Raw genomic sequence first — 24,056 nt, forward strand, 5'->3', positions numbered from 1 at the left:
ATCCACAAAGAAGAATGCTTCAGATTTTGTGGAGTACCAGGGAAAAACACAGGTATGGTGGCATGACCCTGTAGTCCCAACTAATTGGGGATGCTGAGGCATGAGAATTGCTTGAACCCGGGAAATGAAGGCTGCAGAGTGGAGCCGAGATCGTACCACTGCACTCCAGCAGAGCAAGAGCTTGTCTCCAAAAAAAAATCAAAAAAACCAAAAAACAAAAAACCCTAACATTAGTGAAGCTTGGTTGTGCACCTATAGTTCCACCTGCTGAGGTGGGGGTGGGAGGGGGTGGATTTAGGTGGGAGGATCCCTTGAGTCTGGGATGTTGAGGCTGCAGCGAGCCAAGATCATGCTGCTGCACTCCAGCCCTGGCATGGAGTGAGACCCTGTCTCAAAAAAAAAAAAAAAAAAAAAAAAGGTGTGCTGGCAGATTCTAGGCAAATGAGGTGCCACATGTGGTGATGAGGTTAGAAAAGATGTTCAGGCCAAAGAGACCATGTGTGTTGGGCTTTGTCAGCTTGCCCTGCAGACCCCGTCTGCATTCCTGACCTCCCTGCTGCGCCAGGAAGCTAAGCTCCACCCGCTGCACCCCCAGGCCCCTCAGTCCATAGGCTTTCTTCTGGGTTCAGCCCACAGGAGGCCCAGCTGGAGACCCGTGACCAGGAGGAGATTAGGATGATATTTTTTTCCCCAACACCCTCCCTGCAGGCTGCAGGAGGCCAGGGGCTGCTGCTTTGCTTCAGGCCATACCTCTCAGGCAGCCCTCCCTGGTTATGCCAATGGAGCAATGTGCACTGGAGTGATGTCCCTCTGTTGCTAGCCCCAGCGGTTTCAGCTATTTCCTGCGGAGGCCCTGAGAGCTGAAGGAATTTGGTTGGGTATCATTTGAGTTGGGCATCATGACTGGGCTGGACACTTTCATTGCTCCTTCTCACTGAGTCCCCTCATCAGCCCCTGAAGAAAGGCTGTCATCCCCTCATCCTACTGGCAGCAGCTTTAGACACAAGGGCCACACCCTCCTCCTGGCTCTTCCCCACCACACTCCTGGTTTTCCCCTCTGCTCCCTCCAGCTGCTCTTTCTGGTCTTTTGCCTGACTCCATCTCCTCTCCCCGCCTGACTCCGCCTCCTCTCCCTGACCTGGGAATGGTGACCTCCCTGGGGCACCCTGGGCCCTCTTCTCTCCATAGTAAGCCCACCCTTTCCCACTGTCGTAGACACCCCTGTGTAACCCCAGGCCTCTGTCTCCAGGTCAGAGGTCCTGTCTGAGCTGCAGACTCCCGGTTTTGGGCGCCTCCACTTGGATGACTCACAAGCATCTCAAATTAAGCAGGGCCAGAACAGAGCTATGGACCCTGCCCCGTGTTTCCAGCTTCTCTGCCTCCCCTCTTCTTTGCCCATCCAGGGATCAGACCAGGATTCTGGGGACCATTCGTGCCACCTGCCTCTCCAGCAGCCCCACTTCACACAGTCTTTACATCTCCCCTCCCAAATACATCTCTCCTGGGGCCAAGTGAGATCTGTCTCCTGGGATGAAGGCAGGGTGCTCGTTCTTGCCCTGACACAGTCCCACTGCAGTGAAAATAAAAGCAAATTCCTCACCACGGCTGGCCCCTCCCACCACCACTACCACCTTCAGCTCTCCCTCTCCACCACCTCCTGTTGTTCACTGGCCGTTTCTCAGTTCTCTGAATAGGCTCCCCCTGCAGCCTTCCCTGAGGTCAGATGCCCACAGGTGTGACTCACTCCTACTCATCTTCCAGCTTCCAGTGGAAGAGTCCCTTTGTCTTCCAGGTCCCAGCCCTCTCCTGTCCTGCTTCTCTGCTCTTCTCTGTCACGGTACCAGCCTCTGTTGTAGCCACAGTGCTGTGTGAATTGATTTGGCACATATCCAGTTCCCCTAGTACAGCAGCTCCAGGAGGGCAGGACTGGTTCTAGGGCAGGACTGGTTCTATTTGTGGCCAAGAGGTTAGGACGTGGTGGAGTCTCAGTTTGTTGAGTGAATTTTTTACATTTATTTTTTAATTTTTTATTACCACTAGTTGGACATAGATGTTGAGTGAACAGATCCCCATCTCACAAGCAACGAAACTGAGGCTTAGAGACAGTAAGAATCCAACCCTGGACTGTTTGGCTGTGCTGTGCTCCACGGTGAGCCACAGCCAGCTCTAGGCAGGGTCGGGACAGATTCAGATGAGTGTTAGGAAAAAATGAGTATTCAATGCTCAGCTCTGTGCCTGGCAGGTGGTCAGCACCTAGCATTATTCCCTGCCTCAGTGTGGACCAGGGCCCCAAGAAGCAGGGGCTTGCCCCTCACACCCCCTCCTGGATTCCAGCAGCAGGGATCCCTGGGGACCTGTGATTTCCCCTCCTAGCCCTGCACCACCAGACTGGACTTACTAAGGGTCCTCCTGAAGCTACCCACATCGACTTATGCTCACAGTAAAAACTGAGAGTTCCTTGGACAGGTGTGCCTGAAAGTGAGTCCCTGAACCTCCTCTCCCCAATTAGACTGCTGCCCCCTGCTGCCCTGGGTGCTGTCCGGGAGAGGGTCTGGTGCCGCCCTGACTTGGCATTGGCAGCGCTCTTCCTGGATGTGCCCTAGCCGTCCCCACCTCCTGCTGAGTTCTGTGAGTCAGAGACTGAACCCTGGGGTCTCCTGGCAGGCCCCACAGTAAGTCCTGGGCCCCCAGACGTTGCAGCCTTTCCTTCCAGACCAGTGGACAAGCCTGGTCTGGAACTATGCTCCTCTCCAGCCATGGCCAAACTCAAGACCCCCACCCCCAGCCGCTGCCAGCCTCTGCCCTGGGGCTCTGCTGTGCGCCTCTCCAGCCCCTGGGCCCTCGAACAGCGCCCCCCTCCTCGCGGCTGTTAGCCTGGGAAGGGGGCCAGGCCCTGAGCTCAGACCTTGGCGATTCCAGAGTGTCTGAGGCCCAGAGCCAGCCCCGCCAGCACAGCCAGACGAAGGGAAAGGGGGGAGGTGGCAGGGTGGGCACCAGGAAGCCATTCAGAGGGGGCTGGCAGGGAAGCTGGGTTCTAGCTTTGTTCTTTCTGCTCCTCTTCTGGACCCCACAGACTTCTTCCTGGGACCTCCGTGAGCCCTGGCCAAAGGCTGTCCCCACCCTTGAGCCCTTTCCTCAGAGGGGATTGGATCAGCACTAATAAGAAGTGACTTTGGGGCCCTGAGACCCCGACGTTTGCAAGGGAGGCTGGGAAAGAGCTGGAAGGCCTGGGCTCCGGCCCCACCCGGCCTCCATCGTCAGTGTGACCCGGCAGGGCCACCTCTCTCCCTCAGCCACGGTATCTCGCCCTACACAGGCCTCCCCGCCCCGCCCGGAGGAATCCGCTGCCGGCCCGACAGTCCCAGGTGAGGGCCCTCTGGAAAGGGCCCAGCGCGGCCGCGGGTTCCGGCGGGGGCGGGCATCTAGGGTGGGGACGGTCCCCGCCCCGCCCCCCCAGCCTCCGCCCGCCTGCACACCCTCGCTTCTCCAGGAGGCAGCGACGACGCTTTAAACAAAAAAAAAAACTGTGTCCCTGGCCCGGGGCCAGCGTCCCAGCCCCCCTCGCCGCCGCCGCGCAGCTCTCCAGCCAGGGAAAACAACTGCTCACTTCTCCCTGCGCCCTCCCCGCGCGCTCCCTGCCTCCCGGCGGCCGCGGGAGAGGAGCCCGGCCAGGGGGAGGCGCGGAGCGGGCCGGCCGCCCGGCCTTCCTCTCCCTCGCTCCTCCTCTCCACCTCAACTTGCTCCGGCCTCCTCGCTCCTGCCTGAGTTCGGGGCCTGGGCTAGGCTTCGTCCCGGGGCTAGGAAGTTTCTGCGCTCCCCGCGGTCCAGTCTCCATCTCCGCGCCTCCCGCCGGGCCCCCGCGGTCCCCTCCTGCCCGCTTCCTTCGCTGCCCTCCCTCGCTGCCCCCTACCCTCTCCCGGGGCTCCCGGCCCTCTAACTCCTTCGGGCGCGGGCCCCTCGCCCTGCCCGGGTGCGCCCCCCCTCCCCCGGGTCCTGCGGCCCCGGATGCCCGGGCCCCGAGGGGCTGCTGGCGGCCTGGCCCCTGAGATGCGCGGGGCGGGGGCGGCGGGGCTGCTGGCGCTGCTGCTGCTGCTGGGCCTGGGCGGCAGGGTCGAGGGGGGGCCGGCCGGCGAGCGGGGCGCAGGCGGGGGCGGGGCGCTGGCCCGCGAGCGCTTCAAGGTGGTCTTTGCGCCGGTGATCTGCAAGCGGACCTGTCTCAAGGGCCAGTGTCGGGACAGTTGTCAGCAGGGCTCCAACATGACGCTCATCGGAGAGAACGGCCACAGCACAGACACGCTCACGGGCTCCGGCTTCCGCGTGGGTGAGGGCCGGGGGCACGACTGGGGGCAGGGGAAGAACAGGCACCAGGCTCGATGGGAGAGCTAGTGGGGTCTTGGCCTTAAGAGACTGGGGGCTGAGGGTTTAAAGGGCAGAGATCCGGGCACCTGGGGGTCCAGGGGCCTCAGAGAACTTGGGAGGCTGGAACTCTGGGGGCCAGAGTTGAAGGGCTGCATGGAGGCCTGGACTTTGAAGCTTCGCATTAGGTTTGGGGCCTAAGGGGTGGGGAAATGCAGAGGTCCTGGATGACACTGGCTTCCCAGAAGGTGCTGAGTTCTGAACAGGAGCACACAGGGTTTTTGAGGAATGTGAGCCGGAGACTGGAAGCCTCAGAGAAGGGATAAATATTCCCCCAAGAAGCAGACTTGCTGGAAGAAACAAGAAAAGTCTTTACAAAATGTCTAAAGTAGGGCCTGCCAGAGTAGACACCTGCATTCCTTGGGAGGAGGAGCTAAGGTCAGGGCTGGGGATGGGAGCTGGTTACTGGCAAGGTCTGAGAAGGCAGGGTGTTGGGGCCTAAAAGTAGAGTGCAGGCCTGAATGTGGGGACTAGTTTGGGGTTTTTAGCCTTTCCTTTTCCAATGCCTCCCCATAAGCTCCTGACATCCTGCCTTGGAGGCCCTCAGGGTCCCCCTCATCCTCCCCCAAGCCCCTACAACCTCCCCAGTTCAGTTTGGAGCCCACCCCTTCCATGGCATCTCTCTTCAAAGGGTCAGGCCTGGGGCTCAGTCATCCTCCTGCTAGGCCCTGTGGGCCAGGCTCAGGGAGGTGTCCCAGCAGTAATTACCCTCCCGGACAGGGTAATTAGGCCAGGCCCATGATGGCACCAGCAAAACAGCCCCTCTTACACATTCCTATATTCACTCGCCCACTCACAGAGCTAAGGAACCCCACTCATGTGGTTCACATTTGTCATGAGATGGGGTGTGCATGCATGTGTCTGTGCGCATATTGGCCGTGTCTGGAGTCATGCCATGGGCATGGCGTGGCACTCTGTGAAGTACCCATCTTTGTGTTGTCTTGGGTTGTATCTCTAGTCGCTGTTAGAGAGTGTGTGGGAGTGTTTTTGTTTTTGTGTTTTTAAGATGGAGTTTTGCTCTTGTTGCCCAGGCTAGAGTGCAATGGTGCAATCTTGGCTCACTGCAACCTCCACCTCCCGAGTTCAAGTGATTCTCCTGCCTCAGCCTCCCAAGTAGCTGGGATTACAGGCATGCACCAACATGCCTGGCCAATTTTTTGTATTTAGTAGAGATGGAGTTTCACCATGTTGGTCAGCCTGGTCTCAAACTCCTGTTCTCAAGTGATCTACCTGTCTCGGCCTCCCAAAGTGCTGGGATTACAGGCGTGAGCCACTGCGCCCGGCCAAGTGTATGAGGATGTTTATGTGAACCTGTGTTAGTGTCAGGATGAGTCTGTGTGTGTGATGAGGACTGTGGGTGTGAGTGTATGTGTGTCCATCTCCCAGGCTCCCTGGCCATCCTGCCCAGGCTGCTGTCTCCATCTGTGCTGCCCACATCCCCCAGGCTCGGTGCCCAGGCCACAGTGGGCGGGTGTCATTGGGAGGTCACTCTCACCGCTATGAGTGACTCACTGGGAGACAGGAAAAAGAGAATCCTACCTCCCCCAGCCCAGACACACCCCTCTGCTCTGTGAGGTCTGGCCCCAGGAGGCCAGGCAGGATGGGCTGGGCTGGGATGTGCTTAGCCTGACCCTGAGGGCCATGGATGTGGGCTGTCCCTGTGAGGCCCTTCTGGCATCCAGGAGAACAGTACCCCTGCCCTCCTGCCCTCCTGCCCTGGGAAGTGAGGGCAGCCATGGGGTGGGCAGGAGAGCCATGGGGTGGGCAGGGTTTTGGGATGAGTCAGAGTCCCAAGGCTGGTAGTAGCATGGGTCGAAGGTGAGTATGGGACAGAAACAGACAAAGGTCCCATCCTCTCCCTCCCTTAGTCACTCCTTCATTCATTCCCCCAAATCCCCTGTAGGACCCAGAGCTGAGGCCAGCCTGGCCCTGCCTTCCAGAGTACCCTCTATAAGGAGGCAGACAGACAAGCAGGTGCCAGGCAGTGCTGGCAAGTGGGTGGTAAGGCAGGAGAGGGAGCTCAGGTGGGCAGGATAGGAGGAAAGGCTCCCTCCTGGTGGAGACACTGAGCTGGGAAGGATGAAATCTGCATATGTAGAGCGGGGGACATGGGGCCCTGTTGTGGAGGGAAGGGCAAGAATGAGGCCAGGAGGCAGGAGGCAGGCACATTTGCAAGAGGGAGATGGGTCCTGGGGTGTGCGGTGCACAGGGAAGGAGCAGAGGGGGATGGGCTGAAAAGGTTCTGGGCCATGGAGTGAGCTTCTGCCTGAGGCAAGTTTCTTTGGGACACTGAGACTGTGGACCAGCAGGAGAGGCTGGAAGCCAAGGAGGGATCTGGGTGGCCAGGCCTGAGCCAGGGCAGGAGCAGTGACCCTAGGGAAGAGGGGAGGCAGGTTCATGGGACATTAGAGGCTGTAACTGGGCAGGGGAGAGCAGGAGGGATGGATCCATGGGGGCTCAGCTGTGGATGCCTGGTGGCCAGGTGAAGAGGAGGTGGGGAGGCAGGATACTGACTTCTGACAGTATGTCCTGGACAGCAGTGCCCGAGAGAGCCCTGGAAAGGTTGGGGGCTGTGTCTGTGTCTTGAGATGTGGACATCTTTGCCAGTGATGAGGTGGGGGCCCCAGGATGGTGAAGAGGGAGAGGGTGGAGAGCAGGCAGAGAGGGCTGAGGCCTGAAGAAGGGAAGCGTTTAGGGGAGAAGAGGAGGAGGTGCCAGGGACAGAGCCAATACCTTTGGAAGGCCCAAGGGGAAAGCCAGATCACCATAATTGTTTGCCACCACTTATTAAGCACCCTTTGTGTACCAGGCCCTAGGGTAAGCATTTGTACAGCCCTTACCTCATCTAATCCACACATCTCTACAGATGAGGACGCTGGGGCACAGGGAGGAGACGTGAGTTGCTCAGGGTCGCACAGCTGGCACATGGCTTAGCAAGGATTCAAGTCCTTGACTTGAGACTCCAGAACCCAACATGGGTGTAAGGATGTGGGGGGAGCTAGAGAGGGCAGCTTGCCTGTGTAGGATGTATCTCAAAACCTGACTTCCCAAGAGGACAGAGCCAGTGGGTGGCAAGGAAGTAGGGAGGAGGGGAAAGAGACAGGATGTGGATGAGGGCCTGACCCCCCTCTTCTCCCCAGTGGTGTGCCCTCTCCCCTGCATGAACGGCGGCCAGTGCTCCTCGCGAAACCAGTGCCTGTGTCCCCCAGACTTCACCGGGCGCTTCTGCCAGGTGCCCGCAGGAGGAGCCGGCGGGGGGTACCGGTGGCTCAGGTCCCGGCCTGAGCAGGGCGGGGGCCCTGTCCACGGGGGCGCTGCCGCCCCTGGCTCCGGAGGGCGACTCTGTGGCCAGCAAGCACGCCATCTACGCCGTCCAGGTGATCGCCGACCCTCCTGGGCCCGGGGAGGGGCCCCCTGCCCAGCACGCAGCCTTCCTGGTGCCCCTAGGCCCGGGACAGATCTCAGCAGAAGGTACCAGGCGACTAGCAAACCCGGGAAGGTCGCCAGTGGGTGGGCACTAGGGTGGCCGGGGCAGGGCATGGTCAGCCCTGGAGAGCTCAGCGCGGTGACCCGCGGCGCGGTGCGGACAGCCCTGAGGCCACCGCGCCCGCCCCCAGTGCAGGCCCCGCCCCCCGTGGTGAATGTGCGCGTCCATCACCCGCCCGAGGCCTCGGTCCAAGTGCACCGCATTGAGAGCTCGAACGCCGAGGGTGCGGCCCCCTCCCAGCACCTGCTGCCGCACCCCAAGCCCTCGCATCCCCGGCCGCCCACTCAGAAGCCCCTGGGCCGCTGCTTCCAGGACACTCTGCCCAAGCAGCCCGTGAGTGAATTCGCAGTCTCGTTCGGCCTTTCCTTCTCTCAGGGTTGCTCTGCCCCAACTCACCCGGATAGCGGAAAACTGAGGGGCAGGGGAAGAGGAAAAGACCCAACCCCAACAGGCGGCGCGGGGGTGGGGTGCTCTGTGACCCCACCTCCCCTCCCCCTCCTTCCCCTAGTGTGGCAGCAACCCCCTCCCCGGCCTCACCAAGCAGGAAGACTGCTGCGGTAGCATCGGCACCGCCTGGGGCCAGAGCAAGTGCCACAAGTGCCCCCAGCTGCAGTGTGAGTGCTTGGGCTCAGAGGGGCGTTCCCCATCTGGTGGCCCCTCCCCATCCACCCCACCCATCCCTGCAGTGGGAGTCCCCAGGTCACCAGATTCCTCTCTACATCTGCTGTGCGCCTCCCCAGTTCCCTTCTCACCCTCCCATGCCAAGCTATCGTCTCTCTGCAGACACAGGAGTGCAGAAGCCAGGGCCTGTACGTGGGGAAGTGGGCGCTGACTGCCCCCAGGGCTACAAGAGGCTCAATAGCACCCACTGCCAGGGTATGGCCGGCTAGGAGATTCTGTGGGCTGGAGGGGCAGGCCAACCATTATTGGGGGTGGGGAGGTTCCCAAGGTGGGTGAGAGAGGAGGCGGGGCTGGGGCAAGACCCTGAGTTTCTCGGAGCAGCCTGCTGTCACCCCATGGCCCCAGACCAGAGGAGCCAAACTTCCACTTACCACAGACATCAACGAGTGTGCAATGCCGGGCGTGTGTCGCCATGGTGACTGCCTCAACAACCCTGGCTCCTATCGCTGTGTCTGCCCACCTGGCCATAGTTTAGGCCCCTCCCGTACACAGTGCATTGGTGAGACTGGGGCTCAGATTCCTGGGAGGTCACAAGGCATGGGTGGGAGCAAGGATCAGAGATCACAAGAGATCAGAGTGGGGTTAAAGGTTGACTGCAGGAGGAACAAGGGCCAGAGCCAATAGGATCAGGGGTCAGTGGGGTCTGGGGTCACATGAGATCTGCCATTAGCAGTCACATGGGGTCAGGGATTACACAGAGCCAGGGTCATGCAGATCATAGGCTTGGTGAGTAGGAGTGGTGAAGTCCAGGATAGCTAGAATCGGGAGTCAGTGGGGTCAGTGGTCACATAAGTTTCAGGGGTCACATGAGTTCAGGGTCATATGGGGTCAGAGACCACATGGGGATCAAGGGTTGTCTGGGCTGGAGAGGTAAGGTCTGCAGCAGCTGGGCAGAGGGACGTGGGCAATGTGCAGGCTCAGAAGCCCATGCCCCCCACTGCCCCCTGCAGCAGACAAACCGGAGGAGAAGAGCCTGTGTTTCCGCCTGGTGAGCCCTGAGCACCAGTGCCAGCATCCACTGACCACCCGCCTCACCCGCCAGCTCTGCTGCTGCAGTGTCGGCAAGGCCTGGGGCGCGCGGTGTCAGCGCTGCCCGGCAGATGGCACCGGTGAGTCAGGATTACGCAGGGCTAGGGGTTCACAGGTCCATGCACCTGTCCAGGAAATGCTCACTTTTGTGTCTGCTGTCTTGACTGCAGCTGCGTTCAAGGAGATCTGCCCAGCTGGGAAGGGATACCACATTCTCACCTCCCACCAGACGCTCACCATTCAGGGCGAAAGCGACTTTTCCCTTTTCCTGCACCCTGACGGGCCACCCAAGCCCCAGCAGCTTCCGGAGAGCCCTAGCCAGGCTCCACCACCTGAGGACACAGAGGAGGAGAGAGGTCTAGCCTGACACCTTCTGATCCCTGACCCATGCCAAGCCCCTAGGCCTGACCCCTTGACCCCTGATCCACAGATCTGACCTCACAGTCTAACCCCCAATTCCTTATCCCTCACCCATCCACTGACCTCCCACATGACCCTCTGACTCCGACCCAGAGATTTGACCCTGAGCTATAACCTCCTAAGCCTTCTACAGCCTGATCTGTAACCCAAGGCCCATCAACCTGATTATGTGACTATTATGCAAACACACCCTAACCACAGAATCTAACCCCTGACCCTTGACTTGGAGACATGATTGTTGAATTCCCAGAGACCCTAACTACAAATACTCAGCTGCTGATCCCAGATCTGACTCCCTTCTCCCACCCTAACACTTCATGGCCCCATCTTCTTCCCTTTTAGGGGTGACCACGGACTCAGTGAGTATGAGAACCCAGATGGGAGGGGCGGGCAGGCGAGGGACAGGAGGGCTCATGCTGCTGTCACCCGCAGCCAGTGAGTGAGGAGCGGTCAGTGCAGCAGAGCCACCCAACTGCCACCACGTCTCCTGCCCGGCCCTACCCCGGTGAGCTGGGCTCTATAGGGATGAGTCCTCAATGGCTAAATCACTGGGTGGGCGGGGAGTTCGCAGTTTAAGTACTCAGGGACAATCAAGCTGGGGTGGGGCGCCGGGCCAAGACTGAAGTGGAAAGGGAGGCTTCAGTCACTGTCGTCTCTGACCAGAGTGCACTGCCGCCCGCAGAGCTGATCTCCCGTCCCTCGCCCCCGACTATGCGCTGGTTCCTGCCGGACTTGCCTCCTTCCCGCAGCGCCGTCGAGATCGCTCCCACTCAGGTCACAGGTAAGGCCCGCCCAGCAAAGCCACGCCCTGCATAGGCCACGCCCCCAGTTTGGTTTTCTCTCCTCCTCTCCCGCCCCCAGGCATTCCTTAGCGCTCACAGGCTAGCGTTTATCCAGGGCTGAGCACTCGGGTAGCCGGAGCACCAGAGATCCCACTGCCCTAACCAATCCAGGTAGCATGGTGGTGAGCCCATTCTGACGGAGTTCATTCATTCAACAAATACTTATTAGTGTTACAGGTCTTTTAGAATTTGTCTAGCAGGTTTCCCTGTTTGTTTTTGTTGTTGTTATTTTTTTTTTTTGAGACGAAGCCTCGCTCTGTCGCCAGGTGGGAGTGCAGTGGCGCAATCTCGGCTCACTGCAACCTCTGCCTCCCGGGTTCAAGCGATTCTCCTGCCTCAGCCTCCCGAGTAGCTGGGATTACAGGCATGCGCCACCACGCCCAGCTAATTTTTTTTTTTTTTTTTTTTTTTTTTTTTTTTTGTATTTTTGGTAGAGACAGGGTTTCACCATGTTGGCCAGGATGGTCTCGATCTCTTGACCTGTGATCCGCCCACCTCGGCCTCCCAAAGTGCTGGGATTACAGGCGTGAACCACCGTGCCCAGCCCGTAACCATCTTTCAAACTCTGCTCAGAAAGCCTTCTCTCATGGCCACCCTACTTATATTATCACAACCCTCAGAATTCCTTCCTTCTACTCTGATTTATTTTCTCTTTTTCTTTTTTTGAGACGGAGTCTCACTCTGTCGCCCAGGGTGGAGTGCAGTGGCGCGATCTTGGCTCACTGCAAGCTCCGCCTGCCGGGTTCGCGCCATTCTCCTGCCTCAGCCTCTTGAGTAGCTAGGACTACAGGCACCCACCACCTCGCCCGGCTAATTTTTTTTTTTTTTTTTGTATTTTTAGTAGAGACGGTATCACCATGTTAGCCAGGATAGTCTCAATCTCCTGACCTTGTGATCCGCCTGCCTCGGCCTCCCAAAGTGCTGGGATTGCAGGCATGAGCCACCGCGCCCGGCTCTGATTTATTTTTTAATAGCATTTATAAGACATAAGAGATTCTGTTTATTGATTGACTTGTTGCTTGTCTGCTCTGCAAAGACAGGAAATTTTTGTCTGTTTTTGTTCATGCAGTATCCCTAGCACGTCAACAGTGCCTGGCACATAGTAGGTGCTCAAGAACTATTTGGGTTCTTTCTTTTTGTTTGTTTGGTTTGTTTTTTGAGACAGGGTCTCACCTTGTCACCTAGGCTGGAGTCCAGTGGCACGATCATGGCTCACTGCAGCCTTGACCTCCTGGGCTCAAGTGATCCTCCAGCCTTGGTCTCCCAAAGTGCCAGGATTACAGGTGTACACCACCATGGCTGGCTCTCTTTTTTTTTTTTTTTTTTGCCTGGGGAATTTTCCTGTGAAAACTGGGAAACCGTGGCAGGGTGCAGTGGGTCATGGCTGTAATCCCAGCACTTTGGGAGGCTGAGGTGGGCGGATCACAAGGTCAAGAGATCAAGACCATCCTGGCCAACATGGTGAAACCTCATCTCTACTAAAAATACAAAAAAAAAAAAAAATTAGCTGGGCATGGCAATGCACGCCTGTAGTCCCAGCTACTCAGGAGAATCACTTGAATCCAGGAGATGGAGGTTGCAGTGAGCCAAGATCGTGCCACTGCACTCCGGCCTGGCGATAGAGCGAGACTCCATCTCAAAAAAAAAAAAAAAAAGAAAAAAAGAAAGAGGCCAGGCACAGTGGCTAACACCTGTAATCCCAGCACTTTGGGAGGCCGAGGCGGGCAGATCACGAGGTCAGGAGATCAAGACCATCCTGGCTAACATGGTGAAACCCTGTCTCTACTAAAAATACAAAAAATTAGCCGGGCGTGGTGGTGGTCACCTGTAGTCCCAGCTACTCAGGAGGCTGAGGCAGGAGAATGGCATGAACCCGGGAGGCGGAGCTGGCAGTGAGCTGAGATCCGGCCACTGCGCTCCAACCTGGGCGACAGAGCGAGACTCCATCTCAAAAAGAGAGAGAGAGAAGGAAGGAAGGAAGGAAGGAAGGAAGGAAGGAAGGAAGGAAGGAAGGAAGGAAGGAAGGAAGGGAGGGAGGGAGGGAGGGAGGGAGGGAGGGAGAGAAAGAAAGGTTAGAAGTGCCAGAGAAGTGAGGAAGAGAGGGGCATTCATTTTGGGAAAAGGATATCACAAGGGAAATGAAGTTCGGGCAAAGGCATGGAAGCATGAAACACTGGTGGAGGAGGGAGAACCCACACACAGGCCAGTGTCTCTGAACCAGGGGAAGTCCAGTGCATGGAGCCTTGTCAGGAGGCTTGAGTTTGATGCCAGAGGCTGTGGGCGGTGTCTGCAGGATTTTGAGCATCATAATTGCTAGCTCAGACTGAGCAGTCCCTTTGTGCCAGGTACTGTCTGAAGAGTTTTACATTCTACATACCATTTAACTTTCTCATACTCTGTGAAGTGAGCATTGTTAGCCTCATTTTCCAGATGAGAAAACTGAGCCTCAGAGAGGTTCAGTAACCTGCCCCAGGTCACACAACTGAGCCGCGTTCAAGCCCATGCCTGTGTAGGCTTCAAAACCACAAGGGAACTGCCAATCCAACTGAAACCCTGATCCTCCATGAGCTCCTGGGGTGAGGGCTCAGGTGGGAGATGGCTGTTCTTGGGGGAATGTGGACAAGGCCCCTCAAAGGAGGGGCTGTTAAGGAAGCCTAAGGAGAGGTACTCCAGGCAAAGAGAACCGCCTGCAAAGCCCACCGGCCAGGTGGGTTTGGGGTGCAGCAGAGTTCACTGTCATGGCCCAGGCTGCATGGCAGGGGTGAGGGGGAAGGGGGTGTGGGAAATGAAACTGGTGAGCAGTGAGGATCCAAAGGAGGGAGATGTTGGAGGCAGGGAGTCCTGGGCTTGGTGACAAAGAGAGTGAGGGAGGGTTCCTGGATCTGAGCGCCTGTGCACAACTCTGGCACTGATTCCCAGGAAACCAGCTACTGCTAGTCCTGGGAGGGGGGTAATCAACCCTTCTGGAATAGGGGGGTCTGGTCCCTGGGGCAAGGGCTTTTGGAGTCACTGGGCTAGAGGATATTGGTGTGACTGAGGCTATAGAGTTTGAGGTGTTGAGGTGACTGGGGAGAAAGGGGTTTTAGTCCCTTGGGTGGGAGTACTGGGACTGCTGAGGGGCGCTGAGGGGATGTGGCTTGGTTTGAGGTGACTGGGGTCAGGGTCTTGGAGTGAACTAGGAATGGAAGTATGGCGGCCTGGGTGTGGGGTAATAAGGAAGTCAGAGTCCTGGTTTGGAGCTTTCTGGGGTCTTGATATTGGGGTTATCTAACATAGAGAAATAGGACATCCTGGAGTTGGAGTATGGGCATACAGGAACCTGAGGTCATGGTGTGACTAGGGTGTTAAGGTCTGCCCTGGGGATTTGACATAAGGTGAGCGCTCCCTGCTCCGCCCCCTGACCTGGCCATGCCCGCAGAGACTGATGAGTGCCGACTGAACCAGAACATCTGTGGCCACGGAGAGTGCGTCCCGGGCCCCCCAGACTACTCCTGCCACTGCAACCCGGGCTACCGGTCACATCCGCAGCACCGCTACTGCGTGGGTGAGGGCGGGGCAGGCGGCGGGCGTGCAGGTGGGTAGCGGAGGGTGGGTGACCCTAGATAGTGACGCTTCCTTTGACTTTTCTCGGCCTACCGGTTCTTCTCAGATGTGAACGAGTGCGAGGCAGAGCCCTGTGGCCCGGGCAGGGGCATCTGCATGAACACCGGCGGTTCCTACAATTGCCACTGCAACCGCGGCTACCGCCTGCATGTGGGCGCCGGGGGGCGCTCGTGCGTGGGTGAGCGCCGCCAGGGCGGGGGCGGTGGGACCCTGGGTGGGACAGGCTGTCCTCCAGACCGCCGTGTAATCCCCACCCCACGGCCGCCGCCTCCAACACCCGCTTCGTGGCCCCTTCCTCCCGCACAGACCTGAACGAATGCGCCAAGCCTCACCTGTGTGGCGACGGCGGCTTCTGCATCAACTTTCCCGGTCACTACAAGTGCAACTGCTACCCCGGCTACCGGCTCAAAGCCTCCCGGCCTCCTGTGTGCGAAGGTGAGGGGAACCCATTCAGATCAAAGAAGGGGCTCCTTAGCTGTCTCCCCACCTGGGGTGGGCCTGGGGGGCCCGCATTATTATTATTATTATTATTATTTTTTTTTTTTTTTGAGACGGAGTCTGTCTCTGTCGCCCAGGCTGGAGTGCAGTGGTAAGATCTTGGCTCACTGCAACCTCCGCCTCCCGGGTTCAAGCGATTCTCCTGCCTCAGCCTCCCGAGTATCTGGGATTACAGACATCTGCCACCACGCCTGGCTAATTTTTGTATTTTTAGTAGAGACGGGGTTTCACCTTGTTGGCAACGCTGGTCTCGGAACTCCTGACCTCAGGTGATCCACCCGCCTAGGCCTCCCAAAGTGCTGGGATTTACAGGCGTGAGCCACCGCACCCAGCCTGTATGCTCAGCTCTGGGCCTTTCAGAGGTTGCGGTTCCGGGAGCCTCGTAGATTTGTGTAGGAGGAAGGCCCTGCTGTGGACGCTGGGAGCCGGGCCACCCACGTTGTCCGCAGGTGGGTCCTTTTCCTTCTCCCTCCCGTGCAGATATCGACGAGTGCCGGGACCCGAGCTCCTGTCCGGATGGCAAATGCGAGAACAAGCCCGGGAGCTTCAAGTGCATAGCCTGTCAACCTGGCTACCGCAGTCAGGGGGGCGGGGCCTGTCGCGGTGAGGGCGGGGCCTGGATGCGAGTGGGTGGGGCTGTCGGGTGCCTACCCCAGTCTGGCTCCGCTGGGGGCGGGGCGGGGCTAGCGGTGGTGATTGGCGTCTGGGGGCGGAGCCTTCCGAGAGTAGACGCTGTCCGCTCAATCCCGCGTTCCTGGGAAGAAGAGACCCACATCCCCGAGGGGTGCGCGGTTCGCCTTCCGGTGGGGCAGAGTCCGAGGCTAGGTCTTTCTGCCGCAGATGTGAACGAGTGCGCCGAGGGCAGCCCCTGCTCGCCTGGCTGGTGCGAGAACCTCCCGGGCTCCTTCCGCTGCACCTGTGCCCAGGGCTACGCGCCCGCGCCCGACGGCCGCAGTTGCGTGGGTGAGCGCCAGCACCCCAGCCCCGGGCCTCCGCAGCGCTCCACGCGCTGAAGCCAGGGAGCGGGTCACGCTGTAAACAGTGGGTGGAAGGTAGCTCATTCATCCCCACGTGGCTCTGCTCATTCATTTTCTCAACGAACCTTGCAAGAAAGGCACCACTAGGGCGGGGCGCGGTGGCTCACGCCTGTAATCCCAACACTTTGGGAGGCCGAGACGGGCGGATCACGAGGTCAGGAGATCGAGACCATCCTGGCTAACACGGTGAAACCCCGTCTCTACTAAAAATACAAAAAGCCGGGCGTGGTGGCGGGCGCCTGTGGTCCCAGCTACTCGGGAGGCTGAGGCAGGAGAATGGCATGAACCCGGGAGGCGGAGCTTGCAGTGAGCCGAGATCGCACCACTGCACTCCAACCTGGGTGAGAGCGAGACTCTGTCTCAAAAAAAAAAAAAAAAAAAAAAAAAAAAAAAAGGTACCACTAGAATTTCCACATAGCAAGAGTCTTAGGGGGCAGAGCTTGAAGCTGCGTTTGCAAAGCATGTTACTTAAATTTGAAGGAAAAAAGATATCAAAGAATGGGTGGAGAGGATAGTAGTCCCCCCTGCACTCATGTTTATTATACACCAAGAGGCGGGGCTGGGGGCTGGGACTCAGAGAAAACTGAAGGAAAGACACAGACTGTAGTGTGCAGTGCTGGGCCTGGATGCAGTTGGGCTGCTTCCTGGAGACACAGCAGGATGGGAGGAAGGAGGCCTGGGTCGTCTTAAAGAATCACTAGGAATTAGGCAAGAAAGGAGGAGGAGAGGAACAGCATGCCAGGCACAGGGGCTGGCACTGGCAGATCAGAGGTGAGACAGAGGGTGGGGTGTTGGGGAACTGTAAGGAATGACCTGGGTATGGGGGCTGAGGCCAGCTGGGGAGGGGCAGATCCCCATCCCTTGGAGGGTCCCCTAATTCCTGCCTGGGAGGTTGTGCTTCCACCTGAAGCACTTTAAGTGCAAGAGTGACAAGATTTGTCATTTGTTTTAGAACGTTCCCGGCTGCTGATTGTGGAGGGTAGCTGGAGGTCTGTTGGAGAGACTTAGGGCGGAGACAGTGGTGGACAGGATGAGTGGTGGCCCCAGGATGGCCATGGGACGATGGTATTGGAGAAATGTTAGACCTCCTGGGTTTTTTAACTGGATGTCAAGTGAAAGTGAGGGTGGTAACGACCCCTCCCCGTTTCTGGTCTGGGTGAGTGAGGGGGTGGTGCTGCGCCCTGGGAATGGGTCCTCAGAAGTGAGCATATTTGGGAGGGAAAATGCTGAGCTCCACATTGGACAAATTGGGTGGAACGTGCCTCTCAGCAGGAGATGCCAGCATACCCACCTGGAATGATGGACCATGGACCAGGGGAGCGATGGGGTCTTGGGTGGGCCTGCTTAGCCAACCCAAGGTGGGTTGGGTAAGCAGAGCATCTAGCAGAGCCTTGTGGACACTGACAGTTCAGAGGCAGGCTGGGGAAGGAGTTGGAGGACATGGTGGGGGAGGGATAGTAGGGGCACCTGAGGGGCACCATCTGGGAAGCTGCGGAGGACATATTTCCAGGGAAGGAGGAGGATGAGCTAAGTGCAGTAGAGAGGTTCTTGTAAAATAAGAACTGGTGAGACAACAAGTCTTAGAACAAGACTTAGGAGTCTGCCCCCTAATCCTACATGGAAATTCTAGTGATGCCTTCCTTGGCAAGAAGGTCCTTCGTGGCCTTGGCAGGGTAGCTTTTGGGATATGATGGGGACAGAGGCCAGGATATGTGGGCAGCAAGTGAGGAAGAACAAGACCTGGGGACTCTTGCTCTTCCTAAGTAGGGCTTTGGTATAGGCTGAGGAGGTGATGCCAGGAGAGTGGACCAGGAGACAAGGGCATCAGGGTCAGGAGAGGAGGGAGGAGAGCCAGTGGGCAGCTGGCTGTGGACAGGGGAAGGACTTCTCTTCCTGTAACAGGAGCAAGAGGGGAATGGATGTAGATAACGATGTTCAGTGGGTTAAGGGCGATTACCCTTAATTCTCTCAATACACAGTGAAGGGCCTGGGTTGAGTAGGGGACTCAGGAGAACAGTGGCGGTTTGGAAATGCCCCAGGGCATGGGGCTGCCTAGGGGCTTTGTGGAAGTCAAAGCTTGAGAGGAGTCAGAGAGGGAGGTGCCAGCCACACGAGGCTCTGCTGGACTGAGGCTGAGGCATGTGGCTCTGGCCCAGCATGCTCAGCTTGGTGGCTGCTCCAATCCCACCCTACACCCAGGATCCACAGGCCACAGCTCTGACCAGAGACTGGGCATTGCCAGACCAGTGAGGAGGAAGGAGAGGTGTTTATGGATCAGGGACGGGAGTCCTAGGGATGATGAACCCTGGGCTCCAGCTGGGAACTGTCAGAGTTTGAGGGTGTTAGGCAAGCTCAGAGGACTGAGAGGGAGGTACCAGGCCCTGTGAGAGGGAAGGTGGAAGTGAGGACCTGAGAACCGTGGAAAGCAGGCAGCCTCTGAGGGCCCCAGGGTGGAGCAGATCTGAGTGATGAAAATCCCCTTGGGACCCTGAGAGTGAGGGGAAGGTCATGGAAGCCAAGACATCCAGGAATGTGAGGTCAGAGGCTGAACTGTTTGTCCACGCGGATGTTTGAAACTCCCAGGATGGAGACGAAAACAGAGCAGGAGGAGCGAGGAAGGTGGGTGCTGACAGCCACAGGAGGGCTGAGGCTGCAGGAGGCCAGCGGCACCTCAGAGGCAGAGCTGTGGCTTGGAGGGGTCTAGGGTGTGGGCAACAACCGGCTCCACCAAAGAGGCCTCAGGAAAGTGTGTCCCGGGGGAGGGTCAAGTTCCTTTACCTCATGAGCAGGAGAAAGTGGAAAGGACAGGGATAGGGAGTTTATCCACCTGGGAAAAAGGGAGCCATGGCAGGTGAGGGAAGGATGGGAGCAGCAGTGAAAGCGGCTGGGGCAGGGAGAGAGGCTGGGGAGGCTCTTTAGCATCACACCTGGCCTAGGGACCCTGGCAGCACCGGCCTGGTCACCAGGGCACCATGTGCCACCCAAAAGCAGGGTGATACCTGTGCTTCTGAGTGCTGCTGGCCTCAGCTCTGGTGCCCCAGGCCATGCGTAGAAGTGAGAAAAGAGTAGTAGAAACCCAAGACCTCCCAGCCTGGTCCTCTGACACCCCCTATGCCCTTCAGATGTGGATGAGTGTGAGGCTGGGGACGTGTGTGACAATGGCATCTGCACCAACACGCCAGGATCTTTCCAGTGTCAGTGCCTCTCTGGCTACCATCTGTCCAGGGACCGGAGCCACTGCGAGGGTGAGGGATCTTAGAGCTGGGGTGCTGACCTGTGCCTCCCTACCCCAGGACCCCCACCCCCCAGGGTCCAGTCCTAATCCAGATCTCAGTTGGGGCATGGAGGGGTGGGACTGACCTAGGGCTCTGGGGGAAATCTCTGGCTGCCTCAGGCCGGGGGTGGTGATCAGCCCCTGAGAGTCTCCACCCCTTCCATCCCCTACAGACATTGATGAGTGTGACTTCCCTGCAGCCTGCATTGGGGGTGACTGCATCAATACCAATGGCTCCTACAGATGTCTTTGCCCCCAGGGGCATCGGCTGGTGGGTGGCAGGAAATGCCAAGGTATGAGGGACTGGCTGAGAGTTCCTGAGGGATGTGACAGGGAGCAGTAATTCCCTAGATACACTGTGGCCTTTCTCTATTCCTTCCTTCCTTCCTTCCTTCCTTCCCTCCTTCCTTCCTTCCCTCGTTCCTTCCTTCCTTCCTTCTTTCCTTCCTTCCTTCCTTTCTTCCTTCCTCCCTCCCTTCCTTCCTTTTCTTCTTTCCTTCCTTCCTTCCTTCCTTCCTTCCTTCCTTCCTTCCTTCCTTCCTTCCTTCCTTCCTTCCTCCCTCCCTCCCTTCCTCCCTCCCTCCCTTCCTTTTCTTCTTTTCTTCCTTCCTTCCTTCCATCCATCCATCTTTCCATCCATCCTTCCACCCACCCACCCATCCATCTGCTCAGCCTTCCGGTCTTCCACCTGGAATAACAATGATCACAGTAAACATGACAGTTAGTGCTATTGTTGTGCTTACTGTGTGCCAGGCACTCTGTTAAGCTCTTTACAGATATTAATGTATTGGTCTTCCCCATCAACTCACCCATACATGCGTTCATCCAACAAAAGTTTAGGCTGAGTGCAGTGGCTCAGACTGGGGACAGTGGCTCACACCTGTAATCCCAGCACTTTGGGAGGCTGAGGCGGGCAGATCATGAGGTTAGGAGTTCGAGACCAGCCTGGCCAATATGGTGAAACCCTGTCTCTACTAAAAATACAGAAATTAGCCGGGCGTGATGGTGCGCGCCTGTAGTCCCAGCTACTCGGGAGGCTGAGGCAGAAGAATCGCTTGAACACGGGAGGCGGAGGTTGCAGTGAGCCAAGATTGCGCCACTACACTCCAGCCTGGGCAACAGAGTGAGATTCCATCTCAAAAAAAAAAAAAAAAAAGAGTTTATTGAGCACCTACTATTTTCCAGGTTCTGTGCTTTGTACTAGGTAATCAGCAATCACCCAGGGCTCCCAGCTAGGGGAGGCCGACATGTAAACTGATTCTGACAGTTCAGGGTCCTGGGTGTCAAGAAAGGTATGGACTAATGATTAATTGCAATGGGGAGGTGAATGCTGAACTGGACTGAACTGGACCAAAACGTAAGTAGGAGTTCCCTAGGCATGGGAAAGGCAAGGCACGAGAAGTCATTCCAGGACCAAAGAGCAGTAATTGCAAAGCACAGAGATCTGGAAGGAGCTAGTTATGTCTACAGAGGAGGGGAGGGTGCCCTGAGCACAGAGTTGGGGAGTGGAAGGTGGTCTAGAGTAAGGCGTGATGAGACCTAAAGGTATCCGAAGCTCAATTCGAAAAGCCTCAAATGCCAAGCTGAGTTTAGTGGCATTTGAGGCCTTTCCATTTGGGCTTCCGATACCTTTAGGTCTTATAAGGTTAGTGGGAGCCACTGAAGGTGTTATGAAGGACAGCAGTGAATGTCCACATGCACATTCAGACACATGCACTGGCTCAGCAGACTTCCTGCTGTACATACTTTGAAACCAAAGTGGAAATTCAGGTTCTGAACTTGCGTGAGGCCCTTGAGGTGCAGCCCCAGGGAAAGAGGGGCTGGGTTTCCATCTGCGCTACTCTTGCCCCCCAGACATAGATGAGTGCACCCAGGACCCAGGCCTGTGCCTTCCCCACGGGGCCTGCAAGAACCTTCAGGGCTCCTATGTGTGTGTCTGCGATGAGGGCTTCACTCCCACCCAGGACCAGCACGGTTGTGAGGGTGAGTATCCTCCCAGCACCTCCCTTGGACTGGACAACTCCCCTGAGCTGCAGCTGGGGTTCAGAGATGTGTCCTGGCCTCACCCTCCTGAATTTGGGGAACCGGAAGAAATCCTTTTGTCTGGGGGAGTCTGGTGGGGCCAGACCATGAAGGGCCCAGAACACCACGTTGAGAACAGAGCCAGCTCTCAGGAGGAGACTGAGGGTAGCCAGGGAAGGTGGGGGGAAAGAGCTGTGGTGGGTGGGCAGGGTGGACAGGGCCAAGGGGGTCTGTGCACGACCCTGAGCTGCCCTCCACCCCTCAGAGGTGGAGCAGCCCCACCACAAGAAGGAGTGCTACCTGAACTTCGATGACACAGTGTTCTGCGACAGCGTATTGGCCACCAACGTCACCCAGCAGGAGTGCTGCTGCTCGCTGGGGGCCGGCTGGGGCGACCACTGCGAAATCTACCCCTGCCCAGTCTACAGCTCAGGTAAGGAGCCGGGCAGGCCCCTTGCCAGATCTTCAGTTTCTTCCTCTGGGAGCCAAATGTGGGAAATGGCGCCCCCTGGCAGTTGGGAAATAGGCGGCGGGCTGCAGCCCTAAACCCACGCGCGCGCTCAGTCCTGCCCCTTCCCTCCCGACGGCCGCCCTGCCCCCGCAGCCGAGTTCCACAGCCTCTGCCCAGACGGAAAGGGCTACACCCAGGACAACAACATCGTCAACTACGGCATCCCAGCCCACCGTGGTAAGCGCCCCGCCGCTCCGCCCGCCCCGCACTCACTCACCCCGCGCTGGGATCACGCGGATCCCGCCGGGTCACCTGCCCTAGCCGAGTAAGCCCCACCCTTCCTCACCGGCCCCGCCCCTCTGGTAGGCCCCACCCCCAGTCCCGCGGGGATGGCTTCGCTCCAGTGATGAGCCCAGCCCGCACCTCCCGGCCACGGCTGCGGGACCGGAGCGGCCACTGTTTGTCACCCATCAGACATCGACGAGTGCATGTTGTTCGGGGCGGAGATTTGCAAGGAGGGCAAGTGCGTGAACACACAGCCTGGCTACGAGTGCTACTGCAAGCAGGGCTTCTACTATGACGGGAACCTGCTGGAATGCGTGGGTGAGCTCAGCCCCCTGGCGGCCGTGGGGAAGCGGCAGGGAGACACGCGCCACCCCGCCCATCCCGGGCCTGCCCCTACCACCCACGCTTTTCCTCCCTGCAGACGTGGACGAGTGCCTGGACGAGTCCAACTGCCGGAACGGAGTGTGTGAGAACACGCGCGGCGGCTACCGCTGTGCCTGCACACCCCCAGCGGAGTATAGTCCTGCGCAGCGCCAGTGCCTGAGCCCGGAAGAGATGGGTGAGGCCCGGGCCGGGGAGTGGGGTACGCGGGAGGGGCAGGGCCCGGGCCGAGCTGTGACGGCTCCCACCCACCCCCTCGCTGTTCGTAGACGTGGACGAGTGTCAGGACCCGGCAGCCTGCCGCCCTGGCCGCTGCGTCAACCTGCCGGGCTCCTACCGCTGCGAGTGTCGCCCGCCCTGGGTGCCCGGGCCCTCCGGCCGCGATTGCCAGCTCCCCGAGAGCCCGGCTGGTGAGGGCGAGGGTCGGCCAGGGCCCTGTCCGTCATGTCGCTCCCGCGCTGGTGGTGTGGGGCGGAGGCGGGCGGTCCCTGCCTTGGGCCCCTCCCTGATGCCAGGTGCTGTCCACAGAGCGCGCCCCGGAGCGGCGCGACGTGTGCTGGAGTCAGCGCGGAGAGGACGGCATGTGCGCGGGTCCCCAGGCCGGGCCTGCCCTTACCTTCGACGACTGCTGCTGCCGCCAGGGCCGCGGCTGGGGCGCCCAGTGCCGCCCGTGCCCGCCGCGCGGAGCGGGTAAGGCAGTCGGGGAGGAGTTGGCCAGGAGCGAGGATGGGGGCCAGGGCCTGGGGACCCGGCGTCGCTGACCAGCTCTGCTCCTCCCAGGGTCCCAGTGCCCGACATCACAGAGCGAGAGCAATTCCTTCTGGGACACGAGCCCCCTGCTGCTGGGGAAACCCCCGAGAGGTGAGTGCTGCCGGGGCGGGCCGTGGCGGGGTTGGTAGCCTTTGGCCGGGGGTCAGTGTTGAAGGCAGTATTGTCCTGGGCCATGCAGATGAGGACAGTTCAGAGGAGGATTCGGACGAGTGTCGCTGCGTGAGTGGCCGCTGTGTGCCGCGGCCAGGCGGCGCTGTGTGCGAGTGTCCCGGCGGCTTCCAGCTCGACGCCTCCCGCGCCCGCTGCGTGGGTGAGCGGGGCTTTGGGGTGGGGCAGGGGAGGGGCCGGTGGTGAGGAGCCGCCTGGAGGCTCAGCGAAGCCGCACCTGTCGCCCCACCTGCAGACATCGACGAGTGCCGAGAGCTGAACCAGCGTGGGCTGCTGTGCAAGAGCGAGCGCTGCGTGAACACCAGCGGCTCCTTCCGCTGCGTCTGCAAAGCCGGCTTCGCGCGCAGCCGCCCGCACGGGGCCTGCGTTCCCCAGCGCCGACGCTGACACCGCCTTCGGCCCAGACCTCGGTGATCACTGAGGGGCTTCTGCGAGCTCGGCCTCACTTCTGCCCCGACTTGGGGCTCGGACCCAGGGACCTTGGGGCCCGCAGACCCTCCCTGCGCCTTGAGACCCGCGGCGCCCCTACCGGCCCCACCCGGCTGGCGGGCGGTTGTAAGGTCCCCGGCGGGCGCTGTCTGCCTTCCTCCCAGAGGGTGTTTCCTAGAAACTGATAAATCAGATCGTGCCTCTTTATCCTTGGCTTTCGAAGCAAATTGATGTTCACGTCTGACGTGGGCGCGGGCTGCAC

The 24,056-nt window shown here is 58.9% G+C and overlaps 1 protein-coding gene and 1 pseudogene across 1 annotated transcript; both read left to right on the forward strand.

Moving 5' to 3' along the window:
• The first annotated feature begins 3,802 nt into the window (after nucleotides 1-3,802).
• On the forward strand, nucleotides 3,803-24,001 carry LTBP3 (latent transforming growth factor beta binding protein 3). The gene is given in 29 exon segments (XM_007986395.3): nucleotides 3,803-4,321; nucleotides 7,557-7,669; nucleotides 7,671-7,887; nucleotides 8,034-8,236; nucleotides 8,412-8,517; nucleotides 8,687-8,779; nucleotides 8,961-9,083; nucleotides 9,535-9,693; nucleotides 9,784-9,969; nucleotides 10,376-10,392; nucleotides 10,466-10,538; nucleotides 10,716-10,814; nucleotides 14,294-14,419; nucleotides 14,525-14,656; nucleotides 14,785-14,913; nucleotides 15,457-15,579; nucleotides 15,817-15,939; nucleotides 19,136-19,258; nucleotides 19,461-19,580; nucleotides 21,142-21,270; nucleotides 21,575-21,742; nucleotides 21,914-21,997; nucleotides 22,235-22,363; nucleotides 22,467-22,604; nucleotides 22,696-22,836; nucleotides 22,955-23,116; nucleotides 23,207-23,287; nucleotides 23,376-23,507; nucleotides 23,601-24,001. Coding segments are annotated over 29 exon segments (3,897 nt in total). The 5' UTR covers nucleotides 3,803-4,005; the 3' UTR covers nucleotides 23,753-24,001.
• On the forward strand, nucleotides 11,042-11,129 carry LOC119624596 (U7 small nuclear RNA; annotated as a pseudogene).
• Nucleotides 24,002-24,056: the final 55 nt, after the last annotated feature.

This window comes from Chlorocebus sabaeus, chromosome 1, assembly GCF_047675955.1.
Source record: "Chlorocebus sabaeus isolate Y175 chromosome 1, mChlSab1.0.hap1, whole genome shotgun sequence".
NCBI classification, from domain to species: Eukaryota; Metazoa; Chordata; class Mammalia; order Primates; family Cercopithecidae; genus Chlorocebus; species Chlorocebus sabaeus.